This window comes from Empidonax traillii, unplaced genomic scaffold (assembly GCF_003031625.1).
Source record: "Empidonax traillii isolate 1590-97213 ecotype Southwest subspecies unplaced genomic scaffold, ASM303162v1 scaffold534:size827195, whole genome shotgun sequence".
Classification (NCBI taxonomy): Eukaryota; Metazoa; Chordata; class Aves; order Passeriformes; family Tyrannidae; genus Empidonax; species Empidonax traillii.
In genome coordinates, this window is record NW_020955727.1 from 756141 (window position 1) to 770240 (window position 14100).

At 54.2% G+C, this 14100-nt stretch overlaps 1 protein-coding gene across 7 annotated transcripts in view; it reads left to right on the forward strand.

Moving 5' to 3' along the window:
• The first annotated feature begins 13555 nt into the window (after positions 1-13555).
• The window catches only part of TNRC6A (trinucleotide repeat containing adaptor 6A), a 43195-nt gene continuing 42650 nt past the window's right edge, over positions 13556-14100 (forward strand). For all 7 annotated transcript variants that reach the window (XM_027897304.1, XM_027897306.1, XM_027897307.1 and 4 more), the window contains exon 1: positions 13556-13656. In XM_027897304.1, coding sequence (XP_027753105.1) covers positions 13652-13656 — 5 coding nt within the window. In that variant the 5' untranslated portion in view covers positions 13556-13651. The remainder of the gene's footprint in view (positions 13657-14100) is intronic.

Sequence of the window (14100 nt, forward strand, 5' to 3'; positions counted from 1 at the left end):
CTCACGGGTGTGATTGGAAGGTTTGTGTCTCACACGCCATCCAGGCCTGGCAGTCACACAGACCCGAGAGCCGGTGATGGGAACTGCCAGTGGTGCTCCCAGACCTTGAGCTGCTGCTTTCCCAACACCAAGTTATCCCTGCAGCAGGAAGGACAGGACATGGGGTGGGGGTGAGTCCTGCCAGGCCATGGTTGCGGATCCCCAGCAGTCCCGTTTTCCTGCAGTCCCAGGCAGGCTGTGTGTCAAGCTTAGACTCCCCAACTGCTGAGGGGACCTGGGGGCTCAGGGGGCTCAGGGGACTCAGTGTCTCCACCTTGGCACGGGATCCAGGAGCCCTCCCCTGGCCAGGGGTCCCGTGAGGAGCTGGGATGGATGTCCTGCCCCTGTCAGGGCACAGTGCAGTGCTCAGGGTGAAGATGATCCCCTGTCCCCTCCCTCAGCTCTGCCTGGAAGGCACTGGGAGCTCATTATGAAGTGAAGCCTTCCTGGGATGGTCCTGCCCCAGCAACTCACCCATAAGCTGGGAGGAGCCTCCCTTATTCTACATTTAGTTCCTGGGACTTACTTTCTACCCTGGGCCAAGCTCATTGCTGAAAATGCCTGTTAGAGGTTCCAGTCACAGTCAAAATTCCATCAGAAAATGAACTATGACCGAAGTCACGTGGAGCTGGCAGGGATTGATGTGCTCCAGGCAGCTGGAGCCCCTGTGTCAGTACCTGGGAGGTGCCACCACGCACACACCGTGACCACTTCCAATTTCACACCACTTTGAACTCACTCTCATTGAGGCTGGGGAGATGAAAAATGTCTTTATTAAGGGAAGTCACAGGTCCCTGACTGGGAGCTAAATGAGTTTTAATGTGAGTGAGGAGAGCAGGAAAGGATGCAGGAAGGAAGGTGTGGTGATCCCTGGCCTCCCCTGGGAGCCTGGCAGGGTACAGCACCTCCCAAAAAAGGATTGTCCTTTGGTATTCCTGCTGCTGTGATCACCTGGCGATGGTTGGTGGCATTCACTTTGGGCCAGTGAGGTGACATGGTTTCCATGGGTGGGGGGAGGTGACCCTGCTCTGCAGCCAAGATGCAGAGCTGTAAAACAGGGATTTGGGAGGGACACACAGCTTGTGTGTCCCCTCAGCCAGGGTTCAGGTGTGCACCCCATCTCCCATGAAATGCTGCAGGTGTTCCTGTTCTCTTCATTCATAGCTCTGTTTATTCCTTGAAATGTGTCAGTCCCAGTCCAATGTTTCCTCCAGTTTCCCTGCCCCAGTACTGGTCCAGCTGCTCTGCAGCAAAGTCTCCTGGACCAGGATCACCCTTCACTGCAGAGGCAGAAGAAAACATCTCAGTGGTTTTTCTCACTATCCTTTGGGCACAAGCCCTGGTGATGGCCACGGGCTTGCTGGGCTGCTCTGCTCCATCCAGACCTCCTGACACTTATTCCCAAAAAGGAATCCCAGGATGAGTGGCCATCTGTACATGGACACACATGTGCACACAGGTCTGTAATGTGCTTTAACAATTTACTCAGTTAAACCTGCTGCTATCCGTGCTCCTCCCACGGGAGTGCTGGTGCTGATCCCCCGGGGCACCCACGGGGGCTCCACCCGCAGTGACTCCGGAGCAGGGTGGGCACAGAGCTGAGCGGGGTGTTTGGGCTTCCCTCTGCTGGTGTTTCCCCAGCAGACCTGTGCGGGTATTCCCTCCCTAACGATCTCTCACTCTTCCATTTGCATCTTTACTCCAGGAATCAGGCACCAAACCTGGAGCGAAGTCAAGCCCAGACCCTCCTCCCGGCTCATCCAGCCCTGGAGTTTGCCCAGGGCTCTGTTATTATCCTGCATCCCTGTAATTAGCTGTTTAGGCTGTGATTGCCCCATTGTCCGCTGGATGGGTTTAATCATTCTTTTCTCCTACAGTGGCAATTTTGTTCCAATTAATTATTTCAGTTTGAACAGCAATAGCTGGTTGAGCTTAGAGAGAAATTAAAAGGGTAGGGAAGGATAATGAGGAATGAGCTAACTTGGGAAAGGCTGCAGACAGGGCTGCTTCGGTCCTGCTTCTATTCCAGCCCCTTGCTTGCTCCCCTGAGAGCCTCCCAGGGCTGGGAAATGTTGTCCCTGGAACCGAGGATCTGGAGTGACACAGGGGCACTGCCTGGCTTCATCCCTGCTTGGGAGCTCCGTGCTGGGTGTGACGGGAACAGGGAGGGAGCACACTCAGAACCCAGCCCCGAGGGGAAGAGTTGCTTGTTGTAGTGATAGGACAAGGGGGAATGGCTTCAAACTGACAGAGAGCAGGGTTAGATCAGCAACATCTGGCTGTGCCCTTTCCCTCTCCACAACATCTGGCCACTGGGCTGGCTGACAGACGGCAGCTGCCAGCTGAGGGGCAGACACAGCAGCACATCCCATGCTCCTGCTGTGCAGGGCCATGGAAAATGGGACCAGGAGGGAGGGATGGTGTGTTCAGGGAGGCTCAGGTGCTCTCTTGGCCCAGGGCGCCTCCAGCTCCCTCAGCCTCATGTCCCAAGCTAACCCAGGGCAGGGTGCCAGGGAGCCAGGGCTGGAGGGATCTGTGGGGGCTGCTGTGCTCGGAGTGGGAGCTCCCAATGGGAGGGAGCTCAGAGGAGCTCTCACCCTGCCATGCTGACCCAAACACTGCTACAAAACACGTTATGTCACAGCAAACCAAGATCACCAAATCCCTCATTAACTTGGGGGAATTGCCCAGCGTGGGTGATTTGGGATGAGACTGATTTAGAATTTTAAAATAAATAAATTTAAGGTTAGCCAAGGTTTTGAAGGGAGAGGAAAAACCATTAATGCCTTTCAGGAGTTACAAAAATGCTGCCTGTGCAATTCATGTATAATTCAGCGAATTCCAGAGTAGTTTGAATATTTAAATTATGTATGATCAAAGCAATAAAAAAAATCTCCGTTTTCTCACTTCAAGCCCCCCAGACACAACGCTCTCCAGTGCCCCCTCCCCAAAAGGCAGCTCCTGCCTCTGCACTTCCAGAGCTGGTGAGCCTCATCGCTCCCAAGAAATTGAGTTAGGCTGGAAAAATACAGCCTGCCAGTGCGGCTGCTGCTCCCTGATGCAGGTGGGTGCATCGCTCAGCCAGCGTTGCCAGGGCGATGGGCACAGCCACCACCACGGAGGGGTGATGGGCACGGCACGGGGCGTGGGGAAGGAACCCCCCACAGCTGAGCTCCCGGAGGATGGAGCTCCCAGAGGATGGAGCTCCTGGAGGATGGAGCTCCCAGAGGATGGAGCTCCTGGAGGATGGAGCTCCTGGAGGATGGAGCTCCCGGAGGATGGAGCTCCCAGAGGATGGAGCTCCCGGAGGATGGAGCTCCCGGAGGATGGAGCTCCTGGAGGATGGAGCTCCCGGAGGATGGAGCTCCCGGAGGATGGAGCTCCCGGAGGATGGAGCTCCCGGAGGATGGAGCTCCCGGAGGATGGAGCTCCTGGAGGATGGAGCTCCTGGAGGATGGAGTTCCCCGAGGATGGAGCTCCCGGAGGATGGAGCTCCCGGAGGATGGAGCTCCCGGAGGATGGAGCTCCCAGTGCAGGACGATGGAGGGGTCTCGTCCCCTGCCACTGCCTCTCTCAGGAGCTCAGGGGACTCACTGCACGTTTCCCCCAGGGATTCTTGGTCCCATCCTCCAGGCCCCTGTGGATGTGTCTGTCTCCTCTCCCAGCTCTGGCGCTCAGGGGCTTGGCCTTGGCCGCTCCCCTGGCTGTGGACAGGGAAAAAAAAGGAAAATACCAACTAACTGCTCTCTCCGCCTGTCCCTCCACCCCCTCTCCAGATGCTGTAAATTTTCATTAGTACTCTGTAATTTAATGATCTATTCCCAAGAGAAAATTATTCTTCAATTTACAAAAACTTCCCTGTTAATTTAAGCATAATAGTAGGGAGCACTGCAGTGCCAGAGCTGCATCCTGCGCCCCCCAACCCCCTCCCACAGCCTGGCAAAGGACAAGGGCAAGGGACAATTCCAGTGACTCACTAAAGGCCACTGGAACTCTCCTAATCAAGACTGCAAGTGGGTTCTTGGGAGCAGGAAAAGCAACTTTCTCCTGAAACAAGAGGTTATTTTGAACCTGGCAAACACCAGTTCAGCTGGAGGTTGATGCTGGAAGACTGGGAGAAAATGTGCCAGGCTTGCCAGGAATATGCTGGGTCAGTGGGGAGGCAGCTGCCACCAAACCCTCAGGGCTTTTAACCAGTCAGTGCCAGGCCCTGCAGCATCCCTGGCAGATCAGCCTGCAGACACAGTGTGGTCCCTGGGTCAGGGAGGACCACAGTGCCTCTGTCTGGGGCTGCTGCAGGTCCCTCAGTGCAGAGCCAAGGCTCCAGGCTCTCAGCATGCCCACCCTGCCAGTGCTGCCCATGGCTGTGCCCCCCTTGGTGCCGAGGGACTCGTGCAAATGCCGAGTGTTGGCCGATACTGAGACGGATGAGGCTGGCTCTGCTCATTAGAGGCTGTGGCAAAGGGTAGGTGCTGGGAGTCTCTGTGCTGGGGAAGAGCTGCAAGGGGAGCTCATTAACTTGAAAAATTGGGTCCAGAGGGCTCATTTGTCTGAGATCAGTTCCCTGTTTTTTCCAGTAATATGGAAAATGAGGGAGGGGGATCTGAGCCTCTCCTCAGTGACCGGCGCTGTGATTTACCCCTTCCTCATTCATGTTCTCTCCTGCAAATTGCCTTTAATGCTGTTTATCTTCCATGGGCCTTAAGCCTACCCCTGTGGAATGTTTGTGTCCCTTCACTCCCATGATACTGTACCCATGGGACAGAGCAGACACTCTGACATGTTTGCTCAGCCTGGCACCACAGGGATGCCTTTGAGGGGCTCATGATGCCCCCCTGGCCAGGCCTGGGTGGTCCCTGGCACCCACTGCCAGGCACTGCTGGATGGGCTTGTTCTCTGATCCCTGGTGTCCTGCAGGAGGGAGTTTGTGCCCCTGTTGCCTCCCTCGGGGCTGTGGTGGGGGGCTGGCAGGCAGAACCCGCTCTGAGACATCAGGGAGGGCTCATCCTGGGTCTGCCACTGCCGCTCGCATGGGGAGGTGCCAGACCCTGTTGCAGGGAGAGACCAGCACCCCTCTAACCCACATTGTACCAGGGCTGTTCCCTGCCCAGCCAGCCCTGCCCCAGACGTGGTTAAATTAGAAGGGAAATCTATTTCCTCTCTTAAAAGAAATCCAGGAGAGCAAAGTTGGTGTTAAATATAGAGATACGATATGTAAATGAATCTGACAACTGAGTGAATAAAAAATGAAGGTTTGAATTATTGAAGGGTGGGAGGAGATGGCGCATGCAAATAGCATTAATGTGGAAAGAGGCAGCGCTCGGAACAGGCAAAGGAGATTTTGAAACATAATTATTTCTTTTAAGAAAAGCACTACATATGAAATAAAAGCCAACAGGGCCAGCGTGTGATTGTCTCAAAGCCCTTTCTCTCCTGCTTGTCCCTTTACCCTCCTGGTCTTCTTTTGTGCCCCTGCAAAGCAATGAGAGAAATCGGAGGCCACTGAATTTTTTAGCTTTAATTAAAATAAGATAAATTAAGTTTTGATTGCTTGAGAACAAGTGAGACCCAGGGATGTCCGATCACAGGCTGCTACTGAGAGGGTGGGAGGGGGTGTTTGGTAATTGATTTGGTGGGGTCAGGGCCCTGTCAGAGCCAGCGCAGTCACAGCCACCCCCTGGAATCAGTGGGGACCTCCAGCACTTTGCAGAGGAAGCGTGGGCTTAATTTACATGGAAAAACACCTGCCTGAAGATGTTAAGCAGCCAGGAGGAGTTCAGTAGGGCTCGACTGTGCAGACACTCCGCTGGCTTTTGTTGCTGTTCCTCCCTGTGCTGCAGAGCCCGCAGGGCAGGATCAGAGGAGCAGAGCGTGGGGCCAGGGGAGGGAGCATTAGCCATTCAGTATTGAAAATAAAAAACTCAGTGGTGATTTTTATCAGTGATAAAGCCGACAAGGAATTCTGGCGGGCAATCTGCAAGCACAGAAATTGTTCATCCCCTTCCTCACAGCTGTACTTCTGCCTCTCTCACCCTGTTCAGGACTGACGGAGCAGATTACGGGTTCCCTTCCCCTAATTCAGAACTTGATGGCTTGGGACAAGTTGTTAAAGTTATAGATCAAAATGTCATTTATTAGGAAAGTGCCTCTCCTGGGATTCGTATCCTTCATTCATTATTTGTCGTGTGCTGACAGTGAGCTCTGTTCTGTCTAATCTGTCTTTCTGGCTGTTTACACAGCCCTCACCATGGCACCACCCAAATGCCTCCCATGCCTTAAAAAATGATGGTTTGCTTGCTGCTCCCTCACCTGCTCTCTGAAGCCATGAGGCCTTCAGGATTTATGGAAAGCGCATGGGATTGATTTTCCCATTCCCTTCCAAGGTACCAGTGTTGGAGGGGCCTCCCCAAGGAGCTGCCTGAGGGGCTCGGGGTGATGTGCAAGGCTCACCCCACTGCCTGGGGTGCTGCTGTCTCGGGTGCTTTGGTGGTGATTCCTGTCATGGGGCAGTGCCTTGGGGTGGTCCTGGTGTCCCCCACACCACATGAGGCTTCCCTGGCATTAGCCCCTGCCTGATGTTGGCCTCAGTGGGGAAGCCCATGTGTTCCCTGCCTGGCCAGTGCCTCAGCCCACTCCTGGCAGGACACAGGAGCCATCCACATGGACCTGCTGGCCATTCGGACAGGACATGGGAGCAGTTCCTGCTTTCTAAACCATAAATCACCCTACACCACTGTCAGGCACACAAATCACGTTCATCACCACCAGCCATTCGTGACACAATTCTGCACAGCAATTGTAACATCTCCTGCAGATGATCCAAGAGCTCTTGGATGTATGGAGTGGTTCCCTCAGTCTGTGTCCTGCCCAGGCCAGCCCAGGGGTTTGTGCCTCCTTCATGAGCCATCTCCTGCCTCCCCCCTCAACAGCTTTTGCATTGATGGAATGAGGGGGAAAGAGAATTCCTCCATGGATCCCTGACACATTTTCAGTGTCTGCTTGAAAGATGCCACTTGTCAGGCCGGGTCCCCGGCCCAGTGACACACAGAGTCTGGTCCAGCCTGTCTGTGGGTTCAGCAAGGTGCTGGTGTGACCAGTGCCCCGGTCTCTCCGCTCCGGTGGCTCCCATGGTTCCTGTGGCTCCCAGTCCATCCCAGTGCAGGCCCTTCGTGCCCGCTTTGGCCCCGTGTCTCCATGGCGACGCGCTCTCCCTGCCGCAGAGCATCCTTGGCTCGCCACTTCCAGCGCTGCATTTGTATTCCCAGCCTTTGTCTCCCGCCCGGCGCTGGCAGCCGGCCAGGCCAGGCATCCATTTCAAAGCAGCCTTTGTTTTATCGGTGCAATAGCTGCTCAGAAATCCATGGGATTCAGTGGGGCGAGCACACTGTGTCTCCTTGCCCTCCTCTTTCCCCCAGCCAAGGTGCTGTTGCTCAGCACGACCTCATCGCCCGCCAAGGGCACCGGGATGGGGCTGTGCCCGCAGCCTCACGTCGGACAGGCGTGGGGGAGACATTTTCCTCCTCCCTCCCGCTCCCCAAGCGTAGCTGACATTTGCTTGCATAGTCAGATGTGCCATTTGCAGCGCTGCCCTGTCCTCGAGGCTCAGGTACAGCCATATCTGCTGAACTGCAGGGCTCAGGAGTTGAGATTCCAGGCCCTGGGCAGAGGAAAGAGATGCTCTGAGTGAACTCAGAGCCCAAAGCCAAGATCCTACCCCAGCTCACTGCCCCTTCCCCCTGTGGGGTGCCTGCTCCAGGCTGCCAGGCGTGTGCCAGGGGGAGGCCAGCCTGCCAGTGGGTGTGATCCAGTAATTGCAGTATCTGTCCTTGCTTCCAGGGGAGTTTAAGACTTAGAAAATGGAATGATGTTACACATCTGCTCAAACATTCCAAGATAGATGTGGAAGTATGTGTGTGTGTGCACAGGTGTACTGATGCAGGTTTATGGGGACCCTGGTTTCCAGGCACTCCAGTCCCTGTGGAGCTACCCCAGGGCACAGAGTATGGACATGACTTTGCGAGAGGACACTCTCACACCTGGAGACAGTCCCAGGAGGTAACAAGTGCCAGAGTGGTGTTGCTCAATAAAGTGTGTCCTGGCCCCATTTTATTTTCCCTAATTAGGAAATTCAGTAGATGAATTGCTCTCTGAAGCCTAAACCAGAGCGTACTGCTGGCACAAAAAGAACTGGTCTGCAGCAGAGTAGGAATTGTTTGTGCCATTGTCAGTGGGAAGTGCAAAGGAAACAGGTGAAATCTGTTAATCTGGTGCTGTGCTGAGAAAGGGCAGGTGTGAGTGAGGCAGTCGATGAGCATGGATTAGAAAGGGGCTCACTCTTGTTGGACATGAGGGAGGACAGAGCAGACACACACCCTGGGGCAGCACAGCCTCCTGTGGGGGCACTTGAGCTCTGACCACTCCGGTGCTCTGGCTGCTCCCGTCCCTCTCCCAGGGCACTGGCCTTTCTCTGGAGGTGCAGCTCATGTGTCTCTCACCGATTCACCACCTGGGATTAACCCTGCAGGAAGGGTGAGCTCTGCCATGGGTGCAGCTGGTGGGCTGAAGGGAGGGGAAGCCGTTTTGTCTGTGAAGCTTCTTGAGGCCATAGCAAATTACTGGGACTGGGGGGCAGAAGCAGGAAGGGAAGCACATTTCCCTTCACACATCATCCACATCTTCTTGCTGGCGGTGAAGGACAGTGGTTTGTGACTCTGTGGGCTCTTCAAAGAGTGCTTTGCTATTTTTTTGAGTTGTCTTTTTGTTTAGCAAAAACCTAGAAACAAGCTAGAAAAGAGCCACAGCTGTGGAAGAGGGGTCAGCTCGCCTGGACCTGCCAGATTCTGTGTGGGCAAATCTGGCTGAGCCGCCCACAGGGCAGGTGATGCCCAGGGTGGCTGGACCTGCTGCTGCAGCAGCATCTGGAGGGACCTTCAGAGCCAGGGGACATTCCTCCACCAGCCTCCACGAAGGGGAAGGTTTTTTCCTGTGGTCCAGGCACTTGGCTGGGAGCCAAGTCCAACCTGGGGCAGGGCCATATTCGCTAATGCCTGGGAATTATGGAGTGTGGGAGCTGGGACAGCCACAGGGAGCCCACCCATGTGATTCCCTTTGGAAGTGCAGTGCAGCCCTGGTAAATCAATAAAGATTGGGAGCATCTCTTACACTGCACCACTTCTGAGTGCAGGGATGTGAGGCTGGTGTAATTGGCTGGATGCAGAGTGAAATCCAGGCTCAGCAATTCCATTTTGCAGTTGGCAGCCTTCCCAAATGCAGATCGGGGAATGCAAGTTGGACTGGCTTTAAAACAGGGGGGAAAAAAAAACAACAAACAGGGAAATCCTTTATCTTTGATAATTTTTTTGCTGATTTAAAGGATAGGATTAAATCCTCATTTAATAACCCCAAGTGCCTTGCTCTGCCCTGCTCTGATTGCTCTGTGTAACAGTGATAGTGCTGCCAAGGTGCTGGAGCCCAGAGGCAAGGCAGGGACTGTTCTCCCCAGCACAGATCTGATGGCTGTTTGCTGCTGCAGCCCATGAAACAGAACCGACTGTTTAACCCCAGCCTCAGCACAGGATGATGTTCACTGCTTTCCAAGGCTTCTTCCAGCTGCTTTCCAGGGCTGTTTCCAGCTGCTTTCAGGGGTGCTCTGAGGACAAGCCCAAAGCTTTCTGTTACCAACTTCCAGCTTTGTCATTTGTGGGTTTTCATCCTAATTAAGGATCCTCAGAGTCCCAAATGTCCCTCACTAACATACACAGCCTGGCTGGCTGCACCGACAGGCTCCAGGGCAGGGACTGTTTCTATCAGTAAGTGCTGCCTGTTCAGTACCTTTATATAGCCACCTCTTACTGTCACCTGGGCCGTTTTTAAATCCTGTAAATAAAGCCTCTACAATGAAAAGGGAAGGAGCCTCCTCACAGAGGAACACAGAGAGTTGCTGTGTTGACAAGGAGACTGCTCTCCCTTGTCTGTCAAATCAGCTCATTTCGATTATTTAAGTCAAGAGCAATTTTGAAAACAATCTGTTTTGCCCGTGACAGAGGCTTCACCCTGTGCAATGATGCTGCATGGAACAAGCAGCTGAGAGTCACTGATGGCAAATTCTCATGTCCCCAGGCCTGCGCCTCTCCCAGCGCAGCCCCCAGCTCTGTTTTCCCCAGACGTGGAGCAGATAGTATTTTCTAACATGGAGCAGATAGTATTTTCTAACATGAAGCAGATAGTATTTTCTAACATGTCGGCTTCCCCGCTCCACGGAAGCCTTGACAGCAAACTGCAGCTGAAGGGTGGAGGGGATGGGAATGCTGAAATGGCGCCAGCTCCCCTTTAACTGTTTTCTGCCAGTGCATTTCTCTGCCTCCTGCAGTTTGTTCTCTTGCTCTGCTGCCATGAAAATCCTAATTAAAAAGTGAATGGGGATGTGATGATGGGAGGACCCACGTGCGTGCCAGGCTGGCAGGGTGCAGGTGGTGGCTGCTGTCACAGGGAGAGGCTGTTTGGGGATCACTGCCCAGGAGGGCATGTTTGCTGAGTGGTGAAAGTGTAACTGCACAGATCCATCCCTGGCAGCTGCCTGAACATGGGTGGTGTGTTTGCCCTTGAAGAGTTGTTTCCATTATTTCTAATTTCTGATGTAACTATGACCACAGTGCTGTGGAGCAATTCAAAGACATGACAGAGAAGGACAGTGGTGGCAGGGTGGGGAGGAAACATTGGTGGAGGTTCCTCCCTTCGCACACTGCCCTGAGCATGGTGGTTCCTGGGAACAGTGATCCCATGAGGGTTAAGGACTTACCAACCCTTAGGCTGAAAGCAGCTCCCAAGCCAGGTGGTTATGTATGTCTTTTCAAGCACAGAGGTGTTGCTTTGCGCTCCCTTTGCTGGCAGAATCAGGAACTGAGGCCTTAGCAAAGAAGTCCAGAGGTCCCAGCTTCAGTGAACACCAAAGGACAGAGAACGACCTGAAAAACTGCAGTAAGCAGGAGAGAAGGTCACCCAGAACCTCAGCTCCCAAATAACCTTAGGCTCAGTGCATAGTAAGGCTAAAAGCAGGAGTGAGTGGTGAACATCAGAGAGCTGCTTCCAGCCAGCTGCCCTGACCTCGTACCACTGCTTTGACTAACAGGCTTTTGCATGGGTGAAGCTCAACCTTCCAGTTCTTCCAGGAGAAAATGTTCTTCCTGTATGAGGGTTCATTAATTTCCCTAGTGTATCCAGGAATTCACCAGCCAGTTTCAGATGTGTCAGAACTCAGCCGAGCGAAGTGTTACCTGTGAGGGTGAGAGAGGTAAGAACATGACGCTGATGAAAGATGATGGGGTAGGTAATTGAGGGTTGGTTCCTGCAGCTGACATTTACACTTACACACTGGTTATAAATATATATACACTGGTTATATATACAGTGATTTGCTGACAGTGTGTAACCAGCTGCAGCATTTACAGCACAGAATGGAAGTCACTACTGCAGCAGTCTAGTTGCTAGGAGCATGTGCATAAATAAAATTAGAGAACAATCTAAAATAATAAAGAAAGCTGCAGACCTTGACTATGAATTTTATTGACAGTGGCATAATACAGTTAACAAACTGACATAACAGGAGTACATAATGCATTCATCAGCCTTCCCAATTGAGGACAGACTTAACAGCAGTCCTCCTACACCACGTGTAGCACCTCCAAAGAGAGATGAAACGGAGCTGCTGTGAATGGAACAGAGAGAGAGAGCTGAGTCAGACTTCAGGAAATAATGGCTTTCAGTTACACACAATTACATGACAGTCCAAACTTTTTCAGATGAAGAAAAATAAACATGACCAAATGAATCCAAACCAGTTTCAAACTGTCAGTACCCCTTAAGTCAAATCACTTTATGCCTGTGCATGTTCAGCTGACAGCAATGCACTCTGCGTTACTGAGCCTCTGTGGACAAAAATACCCTCCCTGGCTACTCTGCATTGTCATAAACCTCATCTTTATTAATGTAGGATCTTCTTCAGCTGAAAAACACTGTACTCCATTCATGCAGGCAGAGAGACAGTGGATACTGCAGCAGATTTCCAGGGACAATTGCTCATACGCCCAGGGCATCCGTTCATGTCACGGGAGAATCCAATAGCGTTCATTTTTTCACTAGTGTTGACAAGATGCTAGGCTGGTAAATGCTGGTGACAATGTGCACTGGATGCAAGGAGAGAGCAGGAAGTTCCCTACCACAATAAACCTTGGATGGGGAGTGCCTGTCAGATGGAGAACTGTTCACTGGGTCTTTGCTTTCAGTTTCACTTGTTCCTGACACTACTGCTCTGTTCTCGTCCCTTATCCTGTGCAATCCTTTGACTGGCTTGATTTTTCGAATTTCTGGGATATTGTTACTGAAGCCAAGTCCAGTAACAGTGTGGCTTATATACTCCTCACTCTTCATTTTCTGTATTTGAAGTTACAGTACCTCTCTGTGTTTTGCAATAAGCTCTGTGTTTGCTTACATCAATCTTTTACCAGGTTTGGCGGTGCTGGGGACTTTTCTATTCCCTCCCTCAATCCAATAGAGTCAGTGGAAGGGTAAGAGAAAGGTCTGTGGTGGTTATTTACACATTCACCCCTTTTGCCTGTCAGTTATTGGCACCCCAAGCTCGGTGCAGTGCCCTGGGAGAGCTGCCCAACAGACGGAGAACGTGTGGAAATGGATGTTACGTCCGTCCACATCTTGTCCTCTACTGCTTGTGGAACAACTGCATTATGCTGAGGGCGTTTGATGAGACAGCACCTGAATTCCATGTGTGCACCTGGGATAGTGAGGGAACACATTGGTACAGGGACCTCACCGCTCCCTGACAGGAGGATGCAGTGAGGTGGGGCCGGTCTCCTCTGCCGCGCCTGCAGCGAGAGGACCAGAGCAAATGGCCTCAAGCTGAGACTGGAGGTGTCTGAGAGGCATCTGGATATGATGTGATGTGGGTTAGGGCTCACATCGTGGTGCTGGGTCGACAGCCTAACTGGATGGTTTTAAAGTCTCTCCCAACCCTGATCACAGAATCACAGAATATCCTCATCTGGAAGGGATTCACAAGGATCATCGATCCAAGCCCTGGCCCTGCCCAGGACACCCCAACAGTCCCACTGTCCCTGAGAGCGTTGTCCAAACACTCCTTGAGCTCTGACGGCCTTGGGGCTGTGCCCACAGCCCTGGGGAGCCTGTCCAGTGCCAACCACCCTCTGGGGGAAGAACCTTCTCCTGACACCCGTCCCAACTCCCCCGACACGGCTTTAGGTGAAGCGACGTGATGTGGTAACGCTATGCTTGTGTGGTTCTCTGACCCAAGCGGGGCCCTCATCGCCCGGGCCGGTCCGCGCCATGTCGGGGCGCCCCCTCCTCCCTCCTTGCCGGGCCGGCCCCCGCCATGTCGGGGCGCCCCGGAAGCGCGGCCGGGGCGGGTTCGCTTCCTGCGCGCGGGGCGGGCGGGCGGTGGCGGCAGGAAATGGCGGCGGAGCTGCGGCTGCAGCTGCCGGGCCCTCCCGCTCCGCAGCGCCGGGCTCAGCCCGCATAGAGCCGCCGGCCGCGCCGGGCCCGCGCCGCCGCCTCCGGGACGGACTCCGAGCACTTTACATACATGAGGTAGCGGGGGGCGCGGGCGGCGCCGCGCCGGGCCGGGCGGGGGAAGGGCCGGGCGGCGGCGGAGCCCCGGGCGGCCGGAGGGGTCAGGGTCGCCCTGGCCGGGTCGCGGGGCCGGCGGAGGGGCCGCCCCGAGGGGGGTCGCTGCACCCGCCCGGAGCGGTGTTCGCCCCCCCGTCCCCCGCCCCGGGCTGAGCTCTGCCCTCCCCGGCTCCGGGTTCGCTCCTGCGGGGCCGGCAGCGCTCGGTGGGGCATGGAGGGTCCCGGGGCTGCGCTGGGACCGCATCCGCGGGCTGAAGTGATGCAGCAGAATTGTTTTCCTTAAACTCCTTGAGAGGGTGAAGTGCGGGTAGGACGGAGGAGGGCTGGGTGTTGGGGCGCAGGTAGGACGCACAGGGATGGGTGCTGGGCTCAGGGATGGGTGCTGGGCTCAGGGATGGATGCTGG